The 26,563-nt window shown below is 38.2% G+C and overlaps 1 protein-coding gene across 2 annotated transcripts; it reads left to right on the top strand.

Moving 5' to 3' along the window:
- The first annotated feature begins 2,927 nt into the window (after window positions 1–2,927).
- LOC104247461 (mediator of RNA polymerase II transcription subunit 28) lies at window positions 2,928–5,766 on the top strand. Of its 2 annotated transcripts, XM_070155459.1 has the most exons (4): window positions 2,935–3,196; window positions 3,742–3,988; window positions 5,154–5,266; window positions 5,406–5,739. In XM_070155459.1, the coding sequence occupies exons 2-4, from the start codon at window positions 3,814–3,816 to the stop codon at window positions 5,538–5,540; spliced, it is 423 nt and encodes a 140-aa protein (XP_070011560.1). In that variant the 5' UTR covers window positions 2,935–3,196; window positions 3,742–3,813; the 3' UTR covers window positions 5,541–5,739. The 2 variants fall into 2 exon arrangements, with proteins under 2 accessions (XP_070011561.1, XP_070011560.1); XM_070155460.1 differs by having other exon boundaries at window positions 2,928–3,988; window positions 5,409–5,766.
- Window positions 5,767–26,563: the final 20,797 nt, after the last annotated feature.

Genomic DNA, 26,563 nt, shown 5'->3' with positions numbered 1-26,563 from the left:
AATATTTGGGACTCAAACTGGATCCCAAATATTCAAAGTCTGCGTAATATTATTCCAGGACCGTTAAATCAAAATGAGGATAAGTTAATAATTAAAGACATTTGGGATTATAAGGGTTGTGATTTAGAAAAAATATCTTTTGACCTCCCTCAAATAGTCACAAACAGTATTAATGCTTTAAATCTAAAATGCCAAGTCAATCACCCAAACAATCTCATTTGGAGTCTTAACCCTAGTGGTATATTCTCAACTGCCTATTCCTATAACCTAATTGATGAGCAAACACCCAATACTCTGACCTTTAAGTAGATCTGGGAACCCAATTATCCTAACAAGATCAAGTTTTTCATTTGGAAACTCTACCATAAAAGACTTCCAACAAGAGGCTACCTAGCTAAAATTGGTATCAATATAAATCCAACCTGCCCAATATGTAAGGATAATACTGAATCTATATGCCACATCTTCTGGGAATGCAACATAGCTCATGCTTTCTAGCAATCCTTAGGAGTGTCAATTACCAATAAGGGGAAGACTAATAATTGGTTGGAGTTATTACGAGATACAACCTCTAATAAAACTTATAATTATGTAACTTGAAAAGATACTCTACCATTTGCTCTTTGGGCCATTTGGAACAACAGAAACCATAACAACCACAACAATACCAACTCTCACATTAATGTTAAAAAGGTTATTGATAAAACACTACAATACACTTTTCTCACATGCACGATCAATACTTACAATAAAATCATAAAAGTTGATGTAAAATGGCAGCCGCCACCAAAAGGTTGGTTTAAGGTAAATATCGATGGTGCATTCAAAAGCAACTACCTGGAAAGGGGTATCAGTGGAGTAGTTCGTGACTACAAAGGGCAATGGCAGACATGATTCTACAAGAAAATTCAAGCAACATCACCAATACAAACAGAACTCCAAGCTTTTTGGCATACACTTCAACTAATTATTAGGGAAGACACATTCCCGGTTGAAGTAGAAACTGATGCCACAGAGGTCATACGTTTCCTTCACGAAGATTACCCAACTTACAATAACTTAATTTACAAATGCAGCTGGTTAATGGAAGAGGTATTCAGACAGGGGACAATCACATTGAAGCATAGCTTCCACGAAGGGAATATGGTGGCTCATCTTTTGGCAAAAGCAGCACTAATGCAATGTAGCTACAATAAAATATGTACATTTATTTTGCCACCTGAATTTGTTGTAGATGTATATGACAAAGATGAGGTTGGATATATATATATATATATGCTAGAAACTGTTCTAGAGACCAATGTGGTCGTATGGCTGCTTTAGGAAATGATAGTGCCTTACAAGGCATAATATTAGCTTATGATGGCTTATGTACTAATGACAATGTTAACGGACATTAGCCTTACCTATGTTTTAATATAAGTACCTTTTCATGTTAAAAAAAAGAAGTTGTACGTGGCCACATGAAGGGGAAGTCGATGGAGCAAATCTACGTCTTTTGTATAAGATTGAATTTTCTAACAAACAATGAATATATACTTTGTCTTACTTTCGTTTTTTTTCTAGGGTTTTCGAAAGGCAAACAGGGATTGAACTTTTCATGCTACTTAATCTTTTTGATCGACAATTTAAGTCAACGAATCACGTTAACTAATATAGTAACTACGGTCACTCATGTTGAATATTTTGCTTCCCTCTTTGCTTTACATATTAAATATTAAATGAATTAAAAATTTAAATTTAATGAGTTTAAAATTTTAATGATTTTTTTTTTACTAGAGTCATTGCTTAAAATTGTGGATTCATAATTGAATTGATCAAATCCTGCATCTGCCTCTGAATAAATATATCACCTACGAATGAATATAGTATAAAATCCAAGTTTGTCTTCAACTGCTTGGCATTGTATTCCTAACTAAGATGTTCAAGTAAACACTCATATAAAAGGAGCATGGAGGGAGACACAAATAGACAGAAAGGTTTTTGCAAAAAGAATTGAAGATGTGAGATCAATTTTGAGAAGAGAAAAGGAAAAAAACAATCTATATATTCCTTTCTCAATTTTACAGTAAACATAGTTCCTGCTTTCCTATTTAATTTTCGATTAACTTTGTTTTTTTTTCTTTTTCTTTTTTGGTTCTATGAATATGGTTACTCTTAAATCCAGAGGAAGAAAAATATCAAGTGCCATCTACAGTTTAAGTGCATCAGTTTCTTAAAGAGAGACCATAATAAGAAGAATTACACTCAAATATCAAAAATAGCTATTTTTGAACTTGTATTAAAAAACATATACAAATTCATAACTCACTTTTTTTTGAATCTGTAACACTGTTTTTGAATTTCGAACTTAAGAAAGTGAAACTACAGTCAGACCTCTCTATAACAACATCCCTATATAACAACACTACACTATAAAAGCGAAGCTTTTCCGGAACAAATTTTCATGTTATGTTATAATATATGTTTTATATAACAGCGCTTCGATATAACATCCAAAAATATTTGTATCAAACGAGACTGCTACGTAGAGATTTGATTGTATATGACAGACGAAATCCAAGACACTATCATGGAGTTTCACTTTTTTTAATTCAAAACTCGTGATGCTATCAATGCAAAGGGCGGAGACAAAAATAATATTTTTGTCCCAAAAAAAAGAAAAGAAACATGCAGCTTTGTTTCATATCAAGAGCCCTTTGGATTTTAAATATCATGATATTATTATGGATTTTTTATTTGTTTAAGTTGGAGATCCATAACACTGTTATGGTATATTTGCATTAAGAGTCACTAAATTTCAAAATTGGTTATTTTTTAAAAATTGATACAAAAAGTGACTAGCCCGTTACTACAGAAATTACCCAACACACAAATGGGCTGATTAATGCCCGACCTAGTGAACCTATTATACTAGTCACCATTTACCAGCTTGTATCCGAATTCATCTCAGTATTTTCTTCATAAGCTCTCCCCCAGGAACCTAATACCAAATTTATTGCATTTCTCAGTGGATGATTATTAATTCACGAGCTAGATTTTGTAGCATCTGATTTTGAATTCCATCTCCAGAAGTTAAAAACACCCTCATACCTTCAAATTTACCGCTACTGTCGGCTGCATTTACTGTTGTTTTACCCAATCTTCTTTGTGCATTATGCTATTTTCATGCTTTCGCTATTGTTTAATTTGATGAGTATGTCAAAAGTTCTTGAATCCGTTACCATTTTTTCTTGCTCATTCGTCCTTATTTGTGAGTCTGAATAAGTATACTATTAAATCTAGAAATGAAGACAAAAGGAAAAGAACTGGTGCGTTCAGTTTCATATCTGTATAAATCCTTTTACTAAATTGTAAAAACGAAGAAGCAGGATGGAAAACGATATCAAATTTCTTTGTAATTATGCCCTCTGTCAAAATTTGCAGCCCTTATGCTTTCCCAGAGACTGAAAAGGAATGCTCGACCTAGAGTTTGAAACGAATTATGTTACATTTTCAAATTTACAAATATGTAACATATGTAGCTTTTGTATAATTTTGGAATGTTTTAATTCTTTTGAAAGATAATTTATCTATGTTAGGTTTAAACAGAGAATTAGTCAAATTAAACCTCAAAAAGTGAAAAAGGACAAGTATCTTGGAAGAGTGCCATTGAAGTGGTTTTGCGCTTGCTCTTTCTTGTTTTTTTTTTTTTTTTGTCAGGATAAGGTTTCAATTTCATTTACTATTTGCCGTGATCAGTTTGCCAGCATCTTCTCTCCACCTAACCTTTGAAGTGAGGGAAGTTAGTGGTGCTACATTTGCTTAAATCATATGGCTGAGAGACATTCTGTTGATCAACAGCAAAATCCTCAATCGCAGATGCAATCGCCTTCTTCAATGGCTGACATGATTGCCTGTGTGATGGCGCTAGAGGCTGCTTTGCTTCTCTGCTTGCCTGCAAGAGAGCTCCAGGCAATAGACCGTTCAGCTCATCCTTATCATCAGAGTGAGTAATTTTAGACCATACGGCAGATTTTTAACCCTTGAATCTATTCATTGTCTTTGAAGGATGAGTTTAGTACTATTAAATCAGTCAGGAAATCACAAAATAGCATTATTGTTACTTATACACTCTATATACTAACTTGTGTTTGCCTTTTTTTGTTGCCAATTTACTTTAGGACCGCTGCTTTAGTCTTTATTGTTTTGTTTTCCGATAAGGTAGCTATTTAATGTTCTAAAGCTATGTGAGAACATTTTTCTTGAGACTTGAGGTCTTGCTGCATGAATACCCATTTCCCACTAGCACTGACATAATAATCTGCTGGATTGATGTGGGTTCTTCGAATATTACAATTTACAGAAGCTTCCTAATTTCAATCAGTCAACAAAGCTTATGTCTAAAACTAGTTGGGGTTGGCTGTGTGGATATATGATACAGGGTCTTTGAATATTGCAACTTACAGAAGCTACTTAGGTTCGATCAATCAATCAATCAACTATATGTTCCTAAACTAGTTGGGATTGGTTGTATGAATATCCATGTCTATTCTGATCTACTCCGTTCATTTCATTCTTGTACTCGATAATTCATCTTAAAAGACAACTTAATGTTTTAAAACTAGAGGCTTTTTAGATCTCACACTTTCTCTACACTGATATACAAATCTCTAATGAAACTAAAGATTCCTGGCAAACACGAGAGCTAATAAAAATGTTATAATAACAACTAAGCCTTTATCCCAACTATTAGCAGAGAAGGCTCTCTGTCACCTATGTAATGTTTCTTCAATCTACACTATATCACTCTTTTCCAAAGTTTCATCATATAACTCAGAAGTTTAATACTACTACCATAATTCGCACAATTCTTAGATCGATTGAGCAGCCCCCCCTTTTGTCTCTGTTTTTCGAATCTTCATTGTGTTTTCCTTTTGAAGTGAATTTGTTGAAATTCCTGGCGTTTAATATCCTCTAGAAATGGTAACAATTTCAGGTTCTGGTTGTTCCCTAATACTCGTGCAGGAATAAAGTCATTTTCCTTTTTTATTTTAGCCTTTTTTCTTTTCTTTTTTTTTTCCATTTTTTTTTTTGAGCTTATATTCATGGTTTCTGAAATGTTCATTTTTTTTTACTTTTTCTGGATGAGATACAAATTTGCTGCTCCACAGTTGATGTTGAGAGACATGCCAGAGATTTCATGGAAGCAGCGAAAAAACTTCAACTTTATTTGATTGGGTTGCAACGCGAGGATCTGCCTTCCAAACCAGATATGCTTAGAAAGGTAAGATAGGGTAACACTGATGATACTTATCCAGTAAGTAAAGAAAAGATAAAGATTTAATGATATGAGTTTCTAGAGGACCTCTAATGTTTCCCACTCATTTTTGTCATTGCTAATGGAGTATTGTGGATATGGATAGGAGATTGCAAAAATGGAAGAAGAGTTGAAAACAAAGACTGAGCTTATAACTAAGCAAGAGAGACTGCTTCAAAATTGGAGGAATGAGTTGAAGGACCAATTAGACAAACACAACATTGAGTTGGAAATGGTGTAAACTACTGCAGATCTGTATGATGTAAACTAGTATACAGAGTTTCTTTTTAGCGGGATAGTTTTGTAGCCATTTTTTGCTTCCTCCAGTAGAAGAAAAGGGGAACAATGTTAGTGTGATATAATCATCGGAAACATTAAGATGATTGTAAGTACCCGTGATTTCCAAAAAAAAAATCTGGATATGCCTTTGCGGATTTTAATTGGAGAGACCCATAAATTGCCATGTAGACTGAATTAGTTGCACCATGTACTTCTTAAGCTCAAAGTGTCTAGTTATGTCAGACTTCACGATAGCCTGAGCCATGTTTGCGAGATTAGGCCTTGCAGCCTCTACCACTGATCTCTCTTCATTTTTTGCCATCTCTATTGACTATGGCTGGACCACGATGCCCAACTCTTCAGTTTTTGCTCTCGCTTTGGCCTATCTCTTTAACTTATGGAAGAGTTTTCCAGGTTTAGGATTGTAAGGAGGAAGGTCGTTCAAGCTTCCACTTCTCTATAGCATTCAAGGTGAACACCTATAGATGTAAAATTCATAAATAATTAAAACTCGAACAGATAACGAATAAAATGTTATTTAGACAAATAGCTAATTTCAAAGTCTTTGGCATTGGCGCCAAAAAATTATTGGAGCCAATGCACACACAAGTATACACGGTCAACAAGTAAGAAAGTATTGTTCCCACGATAACTTATGATTAATTATGTCTAAGCTAAACTAGTGAGGAGTTAAATGTTCAAGTGATTTTGAGGGAGATGTAATTTTTATTGTTTAACTAAAATTACTAACAAGCAAATAAGATAACAAGAATGAAAATAGAGCAAACGAACAACGTAAGAGAAAATTTAATGAGATTGAGATATTCTGGGGTATTAACGTCTATCCTAGTGACTTTTTCGATTGATTTAACTGCTTGATCTATCTGGTTTTTTCATTAGTCGGGTTTATTTTGCTCGTGAAGTTCTTTCGACGCCTCGCCCGCCTGTTCAAGCCAAACTAACACTATATGTCTATAGAGCTAGAATACGAGAATGCATGTGTAATTCATGCGATATTGTCACGATCCAAAAACCGATCCGGTCGTGATGACGCTTATCGTGAAACTAGGCCAGCCGACACAACTTCCGAATCAACCATTTTCCAATAAAAATTGTTTTTATACCATTTAGAAACAATAATTCTCATAATGAAATTTAAAAGGAAAGCGCGGAATAATTACACAAGCCCGACATCGGGGTGTCACTAGTCATGAGCATCTACCAAGGTTTGAATACAACAAGAGTTTAAAAATGTACTAAATACAGTAATGAAAATGAGAGGAAGGAACGCAGTGCTACGAATGGCGTGCAGCCACCTTGCTAACTCCGACGACTCCGCCTCTGAGCAATCAACACCCGCTACCGGATTCCAAAATACCTGAATTTGCACACGAGGTGCAGGGAGTAATTGAGTACTCCAACCCAGTAAGTAATAAGAATAAATAAAGATTGAGCAGTAAAAAAATACATCAACCACGTCATAGCACCACAGTGATTACAACATGTTCCTAAATCAGGATGCCATTCAAAATCATTTCGTTAAACTCCCAACTTCAGTAAAATCCTTTAAAAATTATCTTTCTAACCTTTTCAATATAGGTTTAATGAAATATATATATATAGTGAAAGTGGTGAAAATCATAATCGGTCCCTCGGGAGAAACATAGTTCGTATACAGCCCCTCGGCAAAACAGAAATTCACACCTATTTCATAACTTAAAAACTTCAATTTAAATGAAAGTTGTTTAAAGCATTTGTTCAACATTTTCAATAGAGGCTCGGTCTAAAGATGAGTGAAAGCAGTAATTAAATCAACATATTCGATAGAAACTCGCTTTAAGGAGGAGTGAAAATAAATAAGTTCATAAACAGGCCCCTAAGGCAAAGCATCACTCATGTACCTATATATCTATAGCCCCTCGGGCAAGCCTCTCAGCCACTCATGACTCAACTCTTACCGGTCAACGCTCACACTCAACACTCACACTGAATAGGTACCATATAGTAACCGCTACGGCGCGCATCCCGATCCAGATATTGCTGCGGCGTGCAACCCGATACATATATCTCGCCGACGGCGCTCACTTGAGGTGTGCAGACTCCGGAGGGGCTCCTACAGCGCAAGTGCTATATCACTGCAGCGTGCAGCCCTATATATATGCGGCGTGTTGCCCGATCCATAAATGTATAATCCTCACAACCAGGCCCTCGACCCCTCTCAGTCATTAACCTCACAATCAGACCCTTGGTCTATCTCAGTCATCAACCTCACAATCACTCGGGCAATCAGTAAATCAGGGAACTCAGCTCAAACAGTTTTCACATTTTAAGAAGTAAAGTGATAAAACCAGATTTAAACAATAAACAAGTAAAATATGACTAAGGATATGCTTTCAAAACAAATAGAGTGAGGAAAAATAGTGAAAATGCTCCTAAGAGTCTCAATAGGTCGGCACAAGGCCCCAAACGTGGCATACAACCCAAAAATTATATCAATCTCTAAAATATGAAATATCATAAGATCTCAAATCAATACGCGACTTAACAGTTATACGGGACGAACCAGGTCACAATCCCCGACGGTGCATGACTTCACGCTCGTCATCTAGCATGTGCGTCACCTCAAAGTAGTACAACGATGTGAAATCCAAGGTTTCAAACCCTCAGGACAGTATTTACAATCATTACTTACCTCTATCCGGTCCAAACTCTAGCCCGCGATGCCTTTTCCCTCACGAATCGACCTCTGGATGCTCCAAATCTAGCCACAATCAGAGCATAACTATTAAAATATGCTAACGGAACAAAGCCCACTCGAAAATATCCAATTTACATCAACAATCCCGAAATTGCTCAAACACGGCCCCGGGCCCACGACTCGGAATCCGACCAAAATTATATCAATAGAATCCTCACTCACTCACGAGTCTACCCATATCAAATTTATCAAATTCCGACCTCAATTGCCCATTCAAATCCCCAAAAGAAATCTCAAACTTTTCTTTCATTTTTTTTCCCCTAATTTTCACTCTAATTTTCCAAATTAAATGATGAAATTCAAGACCAAATCATGGAAATAAACGAAATATGAGAGAAGAATACTTACCCTAATAGTTCCACTGAAACTATCCTCAAATTTCACCTTCTCCCGAGCTCTCCAATGGTTTTTATGAAATTGGACATAAACCCCCGATTTTAAAATATAAATTGTCTGCCTAGATTTTCCTTCATCGCGAATGCGACACTTCCCTCGCGTTCGCGAAGCACAATGCCTCACAGACCGGAATTCCTTCTATGCGAACGCGAGACCCTTCTCGCGAATACGATGCATGAGTAGATCAAAACTTCGCGATCGCAACACCTACTACGCGAACGCGTAGAACAAATGCACTAAAGACCTATCTATCCTTCTTCCTCTATGTGAATGCGACCTACACCTCGCGGACGCGATTACCATAGGCCTCACACCTTCGCGATCGAGGAACAATCTTCGCGAACGCGAAGGCCAACTCCCCAGCCTCGCACCTTAACCCTTCGCGAAGGTGGGACATGCATCGCGAACCCGAAGGTCAAAACCCTGCAACACCAACAACAGAAATTCTGCAATTTTTCACAACATGAAATGGTCCGATTGACCACCCGAAACTCACCCGAGGCCCTCAACCAAACATGCCAACATATCCCATAACATCATTAAAACTTATTCCAACCTTCGAAATGCTCAAAACAACATTAAAGCACCAAATTTGCATCGAATTCAAGCCTAAGAATTCCAAGAACTTCTAAATTACGCTTTTGATAAAAAACCCAACCAAACCATGTCTGAATGACCTAAATTTTGCACACACATCCCAAATGACACAACGGAACTACTGCAACTCTCGGAATTTCATTCCGACCCCTATATCAAAATCTCACCTATCAACCAGAAAACGCCAAGATCTCAATTTCGCAAATTCAAGACTAAACTTTCCACAGACCTCCAAAATACATTCCGATCATGCTCCTAAGTCCCAAATTACCTGACGGAGCTAACCAAGTCATAAAAATTCCAATCCAAGAACATATACAAACAAGTCAAAAACTTGGTCAAACCTTTCAAATTTCAAGTCTCAAACTGAGAGTTGTTCTTCCAAATTCATTCCGATTACCCTGAGAACCAAAATCAACGATTTACATAAGTCATAATACCTCATACGGGGCTAGTCATGCCCGGGAATTGGAGAGTAAAGTGCAAAATCTCAAAACGACCGGTCGGGTCATTACATCCTCCCCCACTTAAACATACGTTCGTCCTCGAACGTGCCCAGAGTTGTTCCAAATGCCAACCAATCGCTGACTAACCTTACCATGCACATACCCGGGGGCGATCCCACGTCACTCTATCTCATATAGGTCCGATAACACATTGTAACTGAAATTTCACAATCCAACCTAGCCCATAAGCCTTAGAACCACATTTCCACTTCCGAAATCATCCACAAGATCAAATTCTCACACCTATACTCTGAATAATCCCGAACAACTATAATAACCCATACCTGCAACCTCAGGTGTGATTACATGATATACCACATAACTCAAACACTTGTAGCGATAACTTATAATAACAGTAGGTGCACACAACAACCGAATATCGATAGAAAACCTCTTATCAACTAAAGTCTCATTCCAACACTTTCATATACTGCCAATGATAAATGAAACACACAGTAAGCCATAACCATTTCTGATATCAACCATTCATGAAGCCACTTCTCCTTTTGGCAAAGACCATAGCAAATTTCTACGCCGAACCTCGATATTATCCTTCCAACATGCTGCAATCGAATCCGTTTGTATGCATTAAAGATCCCAACGATCTCATATACTCCAACACAACTACTCTGGTGACATGATACCTCAATACAGACTAAAGCCACAACTTGCACAATCCGCGCACCAATAAGCAAAAATGCGAACATACTCAAATCATGCAAATGACTCAAATGGAAGAGCTGTACCGCAAGCTCACTAGTACCACCACACACAATGCTGAGAACCCATCACATATCATAGAAACAAAACACACGAATCTAAACCACAGTGTCATACCCCTATATAGCTTTGCTCCAATGCGTGACCTCATCCAAACACTGGTTTACATGAAACACCTTAAGTCACTATGCTCAAAATCGACAACCGTGAGCAATATGACGTCTAAAACCAAATCAATCATCATAACCACCGCGAAGAAATTACATAGCACCACACAACTCGAAAGGACATAACTGATATGCCATCCACCGAGCAATACCTAGTACTCTTCCCGCTCGAATTCCACTGGGAGGCTCCAATAACACCACACCACATATGCCTATAACCAACAAATCTTAACATCTCGCAACCCGTATAGATAACTCATAGATCCCCCTAATTACTCATAGCTCAATAACAACCGAATTACCATATCCTACAATAATAGCAACTCAAAGTCAACAAAGTCGTCTCGAGGCAGAACACACATCCATATAGGTCTACCAATGAACCACACATCAACTCTAGTCACCCCCAACAGATAAATAACCCCCGAAAGTTCACAATGACTGAATCATAGCACATACTATCATCTAACTAACTTACCCACATCTTTACTGTCCACAACCACGAGCTAACCTGTTTATGAGAACTTTCAGTCTTCCTGTCCATAAAGCACACAGATTACCATATCTGATCCCAATTTTGCCGCTCGAATATACAACACACCACTAATACTCAGTCATCCCATGAGAGGTACACCTATAATTCTTCTATGCCACCAAGCCAACTTGAATATCATCAGTCGATCAGATGAGATAGTGCCACAATACCAATAAAGCATCCATAACTCAAACACATCGCCCTTTCTGAAATGTATACTCTCATCAAGCCACACCAATCAGTAATATCATTTCCTTAATCATTTGAAACTGCCTAAGAATTTTATGACCTTCCTTTCAGAACTGAACTGTAACCTTACACATGCAATTCTCAATCCCCCACAACATACTGCATATACCATACCATCCTAGGATAACATGATAATTTCATATCCCTTCTGAGCCACAAGCAACTATGTACTCAACTAACCAAGAACTTTCCATTGATCCCCTCTAGAAGGAAACCACTATACATCCCATGCTCCTCATGCTCATAGAACATATACATCTCTAACTATGGTAGAAACCATTAAGGACTCTCCGAATTTCCATGTGCACAAAACTAAGCCGTCAAGACTGAATCATTCTAACTCAACCGAGCTACGCAGGTCACTAAAATCTAAGAGAATTGCCGAAAAACACCTGCAAAAACTCATTACCTCGTAAGCATCCAAAGAACTAATCATATCCCTACCAGACCGACTCGGCCTACTATCCTATCTATCCGAGTTTCCTTCTGATTTACCTTCAACTTGATACTCTTTCTTGCTATAACATCACAATTCCTCAACCCAGACTTACCACACGAGACCCAAGCATAAAGCCACACCGTCTAAGGCTCATAACCCGCTGAATACTCTCTTGAATATTCCCAAAAGCACCACATTCAAAATACCTACCCTAAAGAGACTTTCTGTTAATTCAGAACCATTACCTTCCTAATATTGATATATAGAATCCCATAATTAATATAGAGATGACACAAGTCTTGACACCCTCCAATGCAAACCTCAGTTCTAGCCAATTATACAACTTGAAATCTCTAATTATTCAATGCAGAATCTTGAACCCATTAGAACGATCCTCGAGAGTCATCCACTCTACTCAAACCACAATTAGACTAATCAAATAAACCGAACAACCTATGCCTCATTAGCACCCCGACACCGCAGAATGTAACCTCACCTTAATGCAACCAAGCAACTTCCTGCCCCATGCACCGGGCATCCTTCACCAATAGCCCCTCAAGACACTCCGTGATTCTCATACACCTATGAAGCATGACATAACCTTCATTAAAATTTCCTTTAGTCAAGCCATCTTCGGTCTCAATCTTCGTAAGCCATAACTGATTCTCCAGTAGGCATCGAACTGGAACCAACATAGCACATAACCATGCAATCAACTAATCAATAGTAGACTCCCCCACTTGGCTCAAAGCCATAGATCAAAACACACACAATAACTCCTAACACATATACTCTATTGCTGCCATAATACCATAGTGAGATTAAACTCAATCCTTCATAAGCTCGTGAAACACAGACCATCTGGTACTTTAAATCTTCTACAAATCTTGCATTCACTCTCGTAGCAGTCAAGCCTACTGTCTTAAACAATCCAAATTCAAATTGTAACACATATATTTCCTTGGTAACAGAGATCTTCCAATAAATGACATAAGGGATTACGCAAACTTCAGAACAATCCGTAGGAGATAACCCACCTGCTTCGCCTCAACCAACATCTCTTTATACCCTTTCGCCATCATAGACATTACGTAGTCTCTTAATCTTCCTGAGTCTGAACTCATAACGCAACATGAAATTTACTTCATCCCCAACTAGAAAACATGAAAAGATTCTTCACACACCCATAACTCGGGGCTATACCTCAAATCAATATGGAAATCAAGCACTTAATAGTTCTTCTATCCTCTAGTAGACCTTTCTCGTCGCTTCCAAATCATATAAATACATCTCGTAGTCATAGCACACTCATCGCATAGCCATCCAACCATCACTCCTACTAATAGGGACACTACCGAACATATAAGTTCAAAAACACTTGCTCACACAATCAGCACCTCAGTGCTCAAGCTACAGGCAAAAACCTGGCCTCAAGTCTTCCAGACTGGCCCAACATTATCACACAGAGATCTCATCTCGCCCCTCGACAGGGAACCACAAGCCATCGATACATATCTAATACAGAGCGCTCACGCGCACATACGAACGCATGGAAGGAATTCAAAGAGTTACTTTTCAAGCTGAATCAAGGACACACGATAAGAATTCAAGAAGGCGAAGTTTTTCCTAAAGATTTTGCAGCCTCCTGAGGATAAGTATAGACGTCTCCGTACCGATCCGCAAGACTCTACTAAACCTGCTCATGATTCATGAGACCTATGTAACCTAGGCTCTGATACCAACTTGTCACGACCCAAAAATCGACCCTGTCACTCCCCAACTTCGGGAGGCGCGACCGACGCTCAATCGAGTGAACCCAACTCAGCAAGCCTTATCAACCGCTATCTACCCAACTCGATAGGAATAAGGAAGCCATGCTTACCTTTATTTAAACTAGGAAAGGTAGTACATTTAACATCTTAGTTCATTTTATATCACAACATTTAAAACGTGGTTAAACTTCCAAGGTTCCCTACAAGTTATAGTGTAGAAGAAAGCAAGAGTACAAGGTTACAATATGGTCCATTAACCTATCCAATACCCATACATAACCCACACAAACGTCTACGGAGCCTCTAGGGATACAAAAGAGTGTTGCAATACTTGCCGGTAACAAGGCTCCGGCTATACCTTACGCAAATACCAAAATAGGATTTCCGAGAGGGAAAGCGGCATGAGCCACGTAGGGCCCCGACAGGAAAAAGGGGCTCACCAATACAGCTGACTGAAAGTGAAGGAGTGCTACTGTCGGTGGACTGGAGTACCTGCTATAGAACCACCTACAATCATAACACAAATGTAGCGCCCCCGACAAAAGGGACGTCAGTACATTTGAATTGTACTGGCATGTATGAACAAACTTTAACCCAAGTAAAATCAAGAAATACACAGGTAACAAACTGTAATAGAATCAACAACACAATGCACATGAAAGGAACAACCAAAGCCAAATAAGTTCCACAATCTCTCCTTTTCCCCTTTCAACATTATTTCATCACTAACTTTACCCCAAGTAAAATCAAGAAATACATAGGTAATGACAGTAATAGAATCAACAACACAATGCACATGAAAGGAACAATCAAAGCCAAACAAGTTCCACAATCTCTTCTTTTCCCCTTTCAACATTATTTCATCACATCAATGGTTTCACAACTTTCACATATTTTCATTTCAATAGTGATTTCGATCATTTTTCCACCCTTATTACCTCAACCACCCTTATCACCACAACCCACACCTTATAATTTTGTGTTGCAGCGCGCAACCCGATCCCACCGGACAATTACATTTGACACGACAACACAACAATTCACAAAGAGTTTTCATAGACATCAATACCATTTCCATTATATGCAACAGTCCGTATACAATTTAAGTCACAATGATAATTGCTGCGACAAGTCACGTATGATATTACCACAGTTGTTTCAATTGCATCAATTACGATTTCTTTCCATCATTTTTTGCACAGCTCTTACCACATAAGCACCTTCACATACACACGCTTGGCTTGTTGCCATTTACTTACACCATTATATCAGGAAACTTAGCCAACAACGTTCAAGGCATATTAATCACAAGAATTCACAAATGGTCCACATAAATAACACATACCAATTACTCGTACAACAAACAAGGTGACTTTACAAAGGTTAAAGTTATCCATACATACGTCAAATTCGCCCTTAGTGATACTACAATGATCCAATACACTTAAGCAACCTCAATCTACAATACAACATTCAGTAGGGCCAATATTAGTAATAAATTCCGTAACTTATGCCATTTAGGCATATCATCAAACACCTTGTAGGTATAGATCTTTACACCCCATAACTATAGTATTGGTTCACATAACTATCACCATTAACCAACAATTCATTCCACCATCACTCCTAACCAATTTATAACTTCCAAAAACATATGTGTGACAACCCATCATCACCCAACCAACAAAATTCCATCAAATAATCACCTTCCAATCTATACAATGACTATATATTTATATTAGGAACTTATGGCTTCTAATCACCACACCAAGAGTCCCAATACTTAATTCACACTCATATACCCATAATAAATTCATACATGTAAGTCTAAGGGGGGTAGGATTACCTTTTGGAAGAAATCTTGCAAAACCCTCCTTTGAGTTCTTGAAGGAATTTCTTGAAGATCTATGTGTTTTATGAGTAGATTTCATCAATACTAGTGTAAGAATAATGAAATTTTACACCAAGTTAATGAAGACTGCTTACCTTGAAGATGGGAGGGGTTGTAGGTCTTGAGAGGGTGAAGAAAACCCCAAAATTCGAGCTTGAATGATCAAAAAATGAAGGAAATATAATACCCCTTCGGTTTTTATACTAACCAGGGGTATTTTAGACATTTTACATGTTCCACCGCATTTCGCCGCGGTCTTCCGCGGTTTACAGGAAGAAAAACCTTGGTTTGTCGCGGTTCGCCGCGCTCCTGCGCGCGCTGGTGACGCATGTCCGGTAAAATGGTCATAACTCTCTGTAACTTTAATTTGATAGGTTGTGCATCACTCAACACTTTATATAACTAGAGATATGCTTGTCCAAAGTGAGGTCTTGTGAGCATTTACTTACAACTTTAGCCTATTATGAAATTTTTCCAACTTTGCTTAGACTTAGGCCTCTCCTTAGACCCCAAACTACTTATAATATGACTTATACACTTATTAACCTATCTAATTGATATCCATTATATCCTGAACCCTCACTTTCACACAAGATAAAATAATTAGCCTATCTTGGCACCACAAAATCTTAGATTACTTAGCAAAATTTTCCGGGGCTTTACATTCTCTCCCGCTTAGGATCATTCGTCCTCGAATGAGGATCAAGGTTCATTCACTAGCCATCCTTATGTAACTTCGGCTTGTTCACATCATGAAATATATCAACAGCCCCGAATTTGGCTAGCTCCTTAAATTTCCGAAAAATTTTGCCAGAGTTTCCTTTGTAACTAGACCTATCCACCTGTCAGAGGGCCCTAGATACATATCCTAACAGCATATACATATTTCATAGACATAACATAATTTGTACAACACCAACCATGGCCGCATAGGCAACACATGTAATCAAAATGGAATAGTTTAACATGGATCAAATCAAAAGATAAGAGTTCATATGAACCAAATGCATAAAAGCTATTACATGACTATTCAAACAAACGTGGGTACTTCTTTCTCATTTCTTCCTCGGCTTCCCAAGTGGCTTCCTCAACCTGCAGGTTCCGCCATAACACTTTTACAGAGGCAATTTCCTTATTTCTCAATTTCCGGACTTGCCTATCAAGAATGGAAACTGGAATTTCTTCATAAGATAGTTCTTCATTAACCTCAATAGTTTCAACTGGCACAATAGTGGACGGATCTCCCACTACCTTCTTCAACATAGACTCATGGAAGATCGTATGTACCAACGACATCTCGAGTGGCAGCTCGAGCTTGTATGCCACCTGACCATTCCTCTGAATGATTCTGTACGGTCCGACATACCTCTAACTTAATTTCCCTTTCTTCCCGAATCGCATGATGCCCTTCATGGGGAAACCTTCAAAAATACCCAATCATCTTCTTTGAACTCCAAATCTTTGCGACGAATGTCCGAATAAGACTTTTGGCGACTCTGAGCAGTTTTTAACCTCTCCTTAATAATCTTGACTTTCTCCATGGCCTGATACACGAGGTCCGGCCCTATCAATTCTGCTTCTCCAACCTCGAACCACTCAATGGGAGACCTGTATCTCCTACCATACAGTGCCTTGAATGGTGCCATCTGGATACTAACATGTTGTTGTAAGCAAATTCTATGAGTGGCAAATGGTCATCCCAACTACCCTTGAAATCAATAGTACAAGCACACAACATGTCTTCAAGTGTCTGAATAGTCCGCTCTGCTTGCCCATTGGTTTGTGGATGAAAAGCTGTGCTAAGGTTTACCTGCATACCCAAACATTGATAAAATTTCTTCCAAAAGTTGGCCGTGAACTGAGCCCCTCGATCTGAAATGATTGAGACTGGAGTGCCATGCAACCTGACTATTTCTTTGATATACAACTGAGCATACGGTTCCACTGTATCGGTAGATTTAACTAGCAAGAAGTGCGTTGATTTTGTGAGTCGGTCAACGATCACCCAAATTGAGTCGAACCTGCGCGAAGTGTGCGGCAGCCCTACTACAAAATCCATATTGATCATCTCCCATTTCCACATTGGAATTTCTATGCTTTGAGTCAATCCACCGGGCCTTTGATGTTCGACCTTCACTTGTTGACAATATGGACATTTTGCTACAAAATCCGCCACATCCCTCTTCATGTTGTTCCACCAATAAATTTCCTTGAGATTATGATACATTTTTTGTAGAACTGGGGTGCACGGAATACCTGGATGTGTGAGCTTATGCCATGATCCTTTCTCGAAGACTGTCGATATCAGGAACACATAGGCAGTCTTGGTACCGTAGAGTACCATCATTCATGCCAAAGGAAAAAGCTATGGTCTTGTATTTATGAATCCCTTCCTTCAGTTGTGCTAACAACAGATCGTTGTATTGCTTTTCTTTGACCTCCGCTACAAGCGACGATTCAACCTTATTCTGCACAATGACTCCCCCTTCACTAGAGTCCGCAAGACGAACTCCCAGACTAGCCAACTGGTGAACCTCCCTGGCCAACGGCCTTTGATATATCTCCAAGTGAGCTAACTACCCATAGATTTCTGTCTAAGAGCATCCGCCACAACATTGGCCTTTCCCGGGTGATAGAGAATCTCAACATCATAGTCCTTGAGTAACCCGAGCCATCCTCTATGTCTCAGATTCAATTCCTTTTGTTTAAAAATATATTGAAGGCTCTTGTGGTTCATAAATACATCAACATGGACCCCATACACACAATGTCGCCAAATCTTTATACAAAAACTACCGCCGCAAGTTCTAAATCATGTACCGGATAGTTCTTTTCATGATTCTTGGGTTGCCTAGAGGCATAAGTGATCACCTGGCCATGTTCCATCAATAGTGAACCATCTATATCACATTTCTCTTGCATATGACCTCCTAGGATTTGAGTTCTTCAATAATTTTCTTGATATGGTTACAATCTTATGTGAGTACTTGCAACTTGCTCTTCCAAATTCTCAACAGAAGACATTACTGGATGAGTTTTCTTATAGAACCTTCTATGTCAAAGGAATAACATCTTCTAGCCTGCGCACACACCTTAATATCATGAACATGCACGATATTGCATCAAATGTAATGTAACATCGTGCTCAGACCTTTCCTGGTCAACCTCTTTCCTCCTTGTGTGACTTATAGGATTTAGGAAACCACTCCACTTTCCCTTGTGAACATTCTCATGATATCTCTTTACTATTCAACACCACCCAAAACGAATATCAACACCCTTCATACATATGCAATTCAGAAAGCGCCACTGGCCCGAACAATATGTTGGTACCATCTTTTCTTTCTAACTGGAATATTCATTCTCCTTCTATTTTGCTCATAGTGCATAGTTGATAGCTTTAGTTTTCCACACACTTGTCTACCTCCATGGACCCGTGATATCATTGTGTCTGGTTTGTTGAGTTTATCATACCACCATTTCACCACCAGTAGTCTCACTTTCTATTGTAATATGTAGACATGAACTCCCTCTAAATATTTCAGTTGATATTCAATGTCACCCAAGTCGGTAGCATTACGGTTAGTCCTTTATACCTTCTATTAACACTTGTGCTCTAGGCGAGTCCACCATTCTGATATGAACTATTTTGCGATAACTATGGACATCTCAATTATAGATTTTCTTCCCATTTATTTTCGCCTCATTATTCCTAGCTAGTGAATAGCCACACACTCTTCCACATATTACGTGGTCTTTTTCCTAAATTTTTTTAACCCGCTCACCTCTTAATTCTTGTTAGGATATTCGTGGGAAAGTGTGTTCATCGTCATATCACTTAACACTTCTTTGCTTGTAAGATTTTTAGAGGCTCTCCATCAAGCCCAAATACCCTCTTGGGTTATTATAGCATCATATTTATTTCTCCCACTCGTTTCGTCTTTCTTAACGCCTTGGTACTTTGGTTAAATCACAGTTCTATGATTAACCCATTCTAAAAACTCGCAACCTTCCATATTTGGCCTATAGTACTTCCTTAGGTTCCATTGTTCCTAATCCTCTAACAAGTATAAAATCCCTTTACAAACATACTCTTAGTTTCTAAGATCGTTGACCCTATCATCTGCATTGCCATGTGTGAAGAATTTACCTTCCTTAACCTTCCACCCTTATTTTGGGGTACTAGTGGTCTACCATTAGCATACCCTTTCAGATAATCACGTTATCCATTATCACTTTTCTAGACTACGCATGTCTTCAACAAAATACTCAAACATCATAGCTACATGGTCTTACTCTTGTTTCATTGTATTTAAGTGGCCTTACTATGGCCCTTCCTCCCCCACTTAGGGCGAATGTCCCGGATTTTGACAGAAGTCTTGAATTTAGCAACTTCATGGACATATATTTCATTTCTCTATCCCTCACATATATGTTCGACTATTAGGGAGATTGAAGTAACAATGGTATTAACCTCATAAGTTCTCTGCTCTTATTCAACCACATGGGCTTGGGATTTCAATTCCTCATATCAATATCCTTTAGGAGTGTAATATCAGTTTGTACACTTCTGGATTTTTATAAATTTCGATGTACATGGGTCTTCTCATCGGGGTTCAATTGACTCTCCTTTCATAACTTCTTGTCTCCCGTAAGAGACCTATATGTTTTTCATTACTCTCTTAGTCATGCCTTAGATATATCACATGCTTATACAAAAAAAATTCTTTTACACCTTAGGATCATTTACATACTTCTCACACTATCCACATGTGATATTCAAGCTTATATAGCACTTATCAATTCAATGTTTCTTTAGAGGTGGTAATCATTTTTAACACTTTTTTTTCCGAATAAATTATGATTATGGTACGATGTACGTATCTCATATATCCGTACAATTTGTTCAACATGATACACATGCCATCTCATTAATATTCAGGCCTTTCCCATTGGTCATTCCATATGACAACATTACTTGAAATAGACAAAAGAGCATTTAGACTTATCTCGAATCTCGACGCACGAGTTAGAAGACAATCTTATAGTCAAGCTTTATCACACGGTCTGGAGTGTTGAAGAAGGGTAACATTCCTAAATGTCCATGTAGCCTCCAAATTATAGATGTGGTAGACAACACACCGATAATAAGGACTCTACTAGACACCGCTCCGAGACATCCTAGGACCCTTTTAAAACCCTAATGCTCTGATACCAAGTTTGTCACGCCCCAACTTCGGAAGGCGCGACCGGCGCTCAATCGAGTGAACCCAACTGAGCAAGCCTTATCAACCACTATCTACCCAACTCGATAGGAATAAGGAAGTCATGCTTACGTTTATTTAAACTAGGAAAGATAGTACATTTAACATCTTAGTTCATTTTATATCATAACATTTAAAACGTGGTTAAACTCCAAGGTTCCCTGCAAGTTATAGTGTAAAAGAAAGCAAGAGTACACGGTTACAATATGGTCCATTGACCTATCCAATACCATACATAACCCACACAAACGTCTACGGAGCCTCTAGGGATACAAAAGAGTGTTGCAATACTTGCGGGTAATAAGGCTACGACTATACCTTACGCAGATACCAAAATAAGATTTCCAGGAGGGAAAGCGACATGAGCCACGCAGGGCCCCGAGAGGAAAAAGGGGCTCACCAATACAGCTAACGGAAAGTGAAGGAGTGCAACTGTCGGTTGATTGGAGTACCTGCTATAGAACCACCTACAATCATAACATGAATGTAGCGCCCCCGACAAAAGGGACGTCAGTACATTTGAATTGTACTGGCATGTAGGAACAAACTTTACCCCAAGTAAAATCAAGAAATACACAGGTAACAAACTGTAATAGAATCAACAACACAATGCACATGAAAGGAACAACCAAAGCCAAACAAGTTCCACAATCTCTCCTTTTACCTTTTCAACATTATTTCATCACTAACTTTACCCCAAGTAAAATCAAGACGTAACAAATAGTAATAGAATCAACAACACAATGCACATGAAAGGAACAACCAAAGCCAAACAAGTACCACAATCTCTCCTTTTCCCCTTTCAACATTATTTCATCACATCAATGGTTTCACAACTTTCACATATTTTCATTTCAATAGTGATTTCGATCACTTTTCCACCCTTATTACCTCGACCACCCTTATCACCACAACCCACACCTTATAACTTCGTGTTGCGGCGCGCAACCCGATCCCACCGGACAATTACATTTCACACAACAATTCACAAAGAGTTTTCATAGACATCAATACCATTTCCATTATATGCAACAGTCCGTATACAATTTAAGTCACAACGATAATTGCCGCGACAAGTCACGTATGATATTACCACAGTTGTTTCCATTGTATTAATTACGATTTCTTTACATCATTTGTTACATAGCTCTTACCACATAAGCACCTTCACACACACACGCTTGGCTTGTTGCCATTTACTTACATCATTATATCAGGAAACTTAGCCAACAACGTTCAAGGCATATTAATCACAAGAATTCACAAATGGTCCACATAAATAACACATACCAATTACTCGTACACCAAACAAGGTGACTTTACAAAGGTTAAAGTTAGCCATACATACATCAAATTCACCCTTAGTGATACTACAATGATCCAATACACTTAAGCAACCTCAATCTACAATACAACATTCAGTAGGGCCAATATTAGTAATAAATTCCGTAACTTATGCCATTAAGGCATATCATCAAACACCTTGTAGGTATAGATCTTTACACCTCATAACTATAGTATTGGTTCACCCAACTATCACCATTAACCAACAATTCATTCCACCATCATTCCTAACCAATTTATAACTTCCAACAACATATGTGTGACAACCCATCTTCACCCAACCAACAAAATTCCATCAAATAATCACCTTCCAATCTCTACAATGACTATGTATTTATATTAGGAACTTATGGCTTCTAATCACCACACCAAGAGTCCCAATACTTAATTCACACTCATATACCCATAATAAATTCATACATGTAAGTCTAAGGGGGGTAGGATTACCTTTTGGAAGAAATCTTGCAAAACCCTCCTTTGAGTTCTTGAAGGAATTTCTTGAAGATCTATGTGTTTTATGTGTAGATTTCCTAAATACTAGTGTAAGAATAATGGAATTTTACACCAAGTTAATGAAGATTGCTTACCTTGAAGATGGGAGGGGTTGGAGGTCTTGAGAGGGTGAAGAAAACCCCAAAATTCGAGCTTGAATGATCAAAAAATGAAGGAAATGTAATACCCCTTCGGTTTTTACACTGACCAGGGGTATTTTAGACATTTTACATGTTCCACCACGTTCTTCCGCGGTCTTCCGTGGTTTACAGGCAGAAAAACCTTGGTTTGCCGTGGTTCCCCGCGGCCGCTCTCCTGGATGCGCTGGTGACGCATGTTCGGTAAAATGGTCATAACTTTCTGTATACACCTCCAAATGACGAACGGTTTATTGCATTGGGAACTAGAATCAAAGGGCTTTAATTTGATACGTTGTGAATCACTCAACACTTTATATAACTAGAGATATGCTTGTCCAAAATGAGGTCTTGTGCGCATTCACTTAGAACTTTAGTCTATTATGAAATTTTTCCAACTTGGCTTAGACTTAGGCCTCTCCTTAGACCCCAAACTACTTATAATATTACTTATACACTTATTAACTTATCTAATTGATATCCATTATATCATGAACCCTCACTTGCACACAAGATAAAATAATTAGCTTATCTTGGCACCACAAAATCTTAGATTACTTAGCAAAAATTTTCGGGGCTTTACAGACCCGGTCATGATGGCGCCTATCGTGAAACTAGGCCAGCTGAACAACTCCCGAATCAACCATTTTCCATTAAAAGTTGTTTTATACCATTTATAAATAATAATTCTCATAATGAAATTTAAAAGGAAAGTGCGGAATAATTACACAAGCTCGACATTGGCGTGTCACTCAACAAGAGTCTAAAAATGTACTAAATACAGTTATGAAAATGAGAGGAAGGAAAGTAGTGTTGCGAATGGCATGCAACCACCTTACTAACTCGGACGACTCTGCCTGTGAGCAATCAAAACCCTCTACCGGATTTCGAAATACCTGAATCTGCACACGAGGTGCAGGGAGTAATGTGAGTACCCCAACCCAGTAAGTAATAAGAGTAAATAAAGACTGAACAGTAAGAAAATACGTCAACCACGTCATAGCACCACAATGATTACAACATGTTCCTAAATCAGGATGCCATTCAAAATCATTTCGTTAAACTCCCAACTTTAGTAAAATCCTTTAAAAATTATCTTTCTAACATTTTCAATATAGGTTTAATGAAATATATTTATTGAAAGTGAGAAAATTATAATCGGCCCCTCGGGCGAAACATAGTTCGTATACAGCCCCTCGGCAAAACAAAAATTCACACCCATTTCATAACCTAAAAACTTCAATTTAAATGAAAGTTGTTTAAAGCATTTGTTTAACATTTTCAATAGAGGTTCGGTCTAAAGATGAGTGAAAGCGGTAATTAAATCAACATATTCGATAGAAACTCGCTTTAAGGAGGAGTGAAAATAAATAAGTTCATAAACAGGCCCCTCAGGCAAAGCATCACTCATGTACCTGTATATCTATAGCCCCTCGGGCAAGCCTCTCAACCACTCATGACTCAACTCTTACCGGTCACTGCTGCGGCACGCAACTCGATCCAGATATCACTGCAGCATGTATCCCGATCCATATATCTCATCGACGGCGCTCACTAGGGGTGTGCAGACTCCGGAGGGGCTCCTACAGCCCAAACGATATATCACTATGTCGTGCAGCCCAATCCAACATATTACTGCGGCGTGCATCCCGATCCATATATATGTATATATATATATATATATATATATATATATATATATATATATATATATATATATATATATCGTTGCGGCATGCAACCCGATCCATAAATATATAATCCTCACAACCAGGCCCTCAGCCCCTCTTAGTCATTAACCTCACAATCAGACACTCAATCTATCTCAGTCATCAACCTCACAATCAGACCCTCGATCTATCTCAGTCATCAACCTCACAATCACTCGGGAAATCAGTAAATCAGGGAACTCAGCCCAAACAATTTTCACATTTTAAGCAGTAAAGTGATAAAACTAGATTTAAATAATAAACAGGTAAAACATGACTGAGGATATGCTTTCAAAACAAATAGAGTGAGGGAAACTAGTGAAAATACGCCTAAGGGTCTCAACAGGTCGGCACAAGGCCCCAAACGTGGCATACAACCCAAATATAATATCAATCTCTAAAATATGGAATATCATAAGATTTCAAATCAATACACGACAAACACTTGTACGGGATGGACCAGGTCACAATCCCCAATGGTGCACGACTCCACGCTCGTCATCTAGCGTGTGCATCACCTCAAAGTAGTACAATGATGTGAAATTCTGGGGTTTCAAACCCTCAGGACAGTATTCACAATCATTACTTACCTCTATTCGGTCCAAATCTAGCCCGCGATGCCTTTGCCCTCATGAATCGACCTCCGTATGCTCCAAATCTAGCCACAATCAGAGCATAACTATTAAAATATGCTAAGGGAACAAAGCCCACTCAAAATATCCAATTTACATCAACAATCCCGAAATTGCTCAAACCCGGCCCCCGGGCCCATGACTCGGAATCCGACAAAAATTACATCAATAGAATCCTCACTCATTCATGAGTCTACCCATATCAAATTCATCAAAATCCAACCTCAATTGCCCATCCAAATCCCAAATGAAATCTCAAACTTATCTTTCTACTATACATGATTCTTCCGTGCTTTGTGTTCTACTTTGCTTCTACACCATGCTCACATGTTCATCTCGCTGTGTTTTCCTATATGTTATTTTGCTATCCTTTTCCAGTATTTTGTGTTCTTCTACTATATGCATCTCCTACTGAGTCCTTAAGTTTTTGTTTACTTTTACTAAACCTTGTTTGAATTCTCTCTACACACGTTCCCTCTACTGTTTTCTTAAGTTTATACTACCTTTTTTCTCTTTTGAAGTTGTTTAGGTCCCAAGCCTTTCTTAAAATGTGTTCTCTATGCTTCAAATCAGTTCTTTATTCTATTTGCCTTGAACCTGCTATTTTATCTATTTGTTTTCACATGAATCCTTGAAAGAGACCTCTGAGCCTGTTTCAGTTATTTGTCTTCTTTTCTCTGTATCTGACTCGAGTTGAAAACCCTGGGATTTGGGGTTTTTTTGGCGAGTTTGATCTTGTGTTTTGGACTAGGGTTCAATTTGGGACCATGGACACTTTCAAACTCATTCTGAGTCTATGTACTGGATTTGAGCCTCTTTGTTATGACCCGGAACTCTTCTATACTAGGCTTTTTTGCATGATAGTTCTTTCTTGTTTGATATGTCTGTATGCTTTATATATGAGGAATTTTTCCTTCAAAAGGTTTTGTCAACTTGTGATTGATTCGGAATTCCTCTTGATAAGGTTTGATTGATTGTTACTGATTTTCCTTAAGTAAAACCCTTTCCTCACTTTTCCTGACTTGGTTCATTCGAACAAACCCTGCAATTTTGATTTTACTGGCTGTTGAGTGATCACCTTTCCTTATTTGCACAAACCATGTACCACTGGACTTTTGCCTTAAATAACTTCTTTGTATTTACCCTTCTTGTGCTACTTTGAAAAAGATTTTGATCAAACTCTTTCCTTAATTATCTTTTACCCATTTGAAGTCAGAATCCCTTAATTGAAGGGGAACTTGTGTAATTGATTTCTGAATTATTTTCTTACCTATTTCTACTTGCTTTCTGCACTATAAAAAGCACGAACCTTCTGCACTTTCGACAGACAACCACACTTATTGAACACTTCCAATTCAATACTCTTTAAGACCTTGA

This window comes from Nicotiana sylvestris, chromosome 8 (genome assembly GCF_000393655.2).
Source record: "Nicotiana sylvestris chromosome 8, ASM39365v2, whole genome shotgun sequence".
Classification (NCBI taxonomy): domain Eukaryota; kingdom Viridiplantae; phylum Streptophyta; class Magnoliopsida; order Solanales; family Solanaceae; genus Nicotiana; species Nicotiana sylvestris.
Note: the sequence above shows the minus strand (reverse complement) of the source record. Positions and strands in the feature narration are given on the sequence as shown.

Excerpts from the sequence above, each read along its gene's own strand:
- LOC104247461 (XM_070155459.1), top strand. The coding sequence starts at position 3,814 with ATGGCTGAGAGACATTCTGTTGATCAACAGCAAAATCCTCAATCGCAG. Across the intron at positions 3,989-5,153 it reads AGCTCATCCTTATCATCAGA|TTGATGTTGAGAGACATGCC; the intron begins GTGAGTAATTTT and ends GCTGCTCCACAG. Across the intron at positions 5,267-5,405 it reads AACCAGATATGCTTAGAAAG|GAGATTGCAAAAATGGAAGA; the intron begins GTAAGATAGGGT and ends GGATATGGATAG.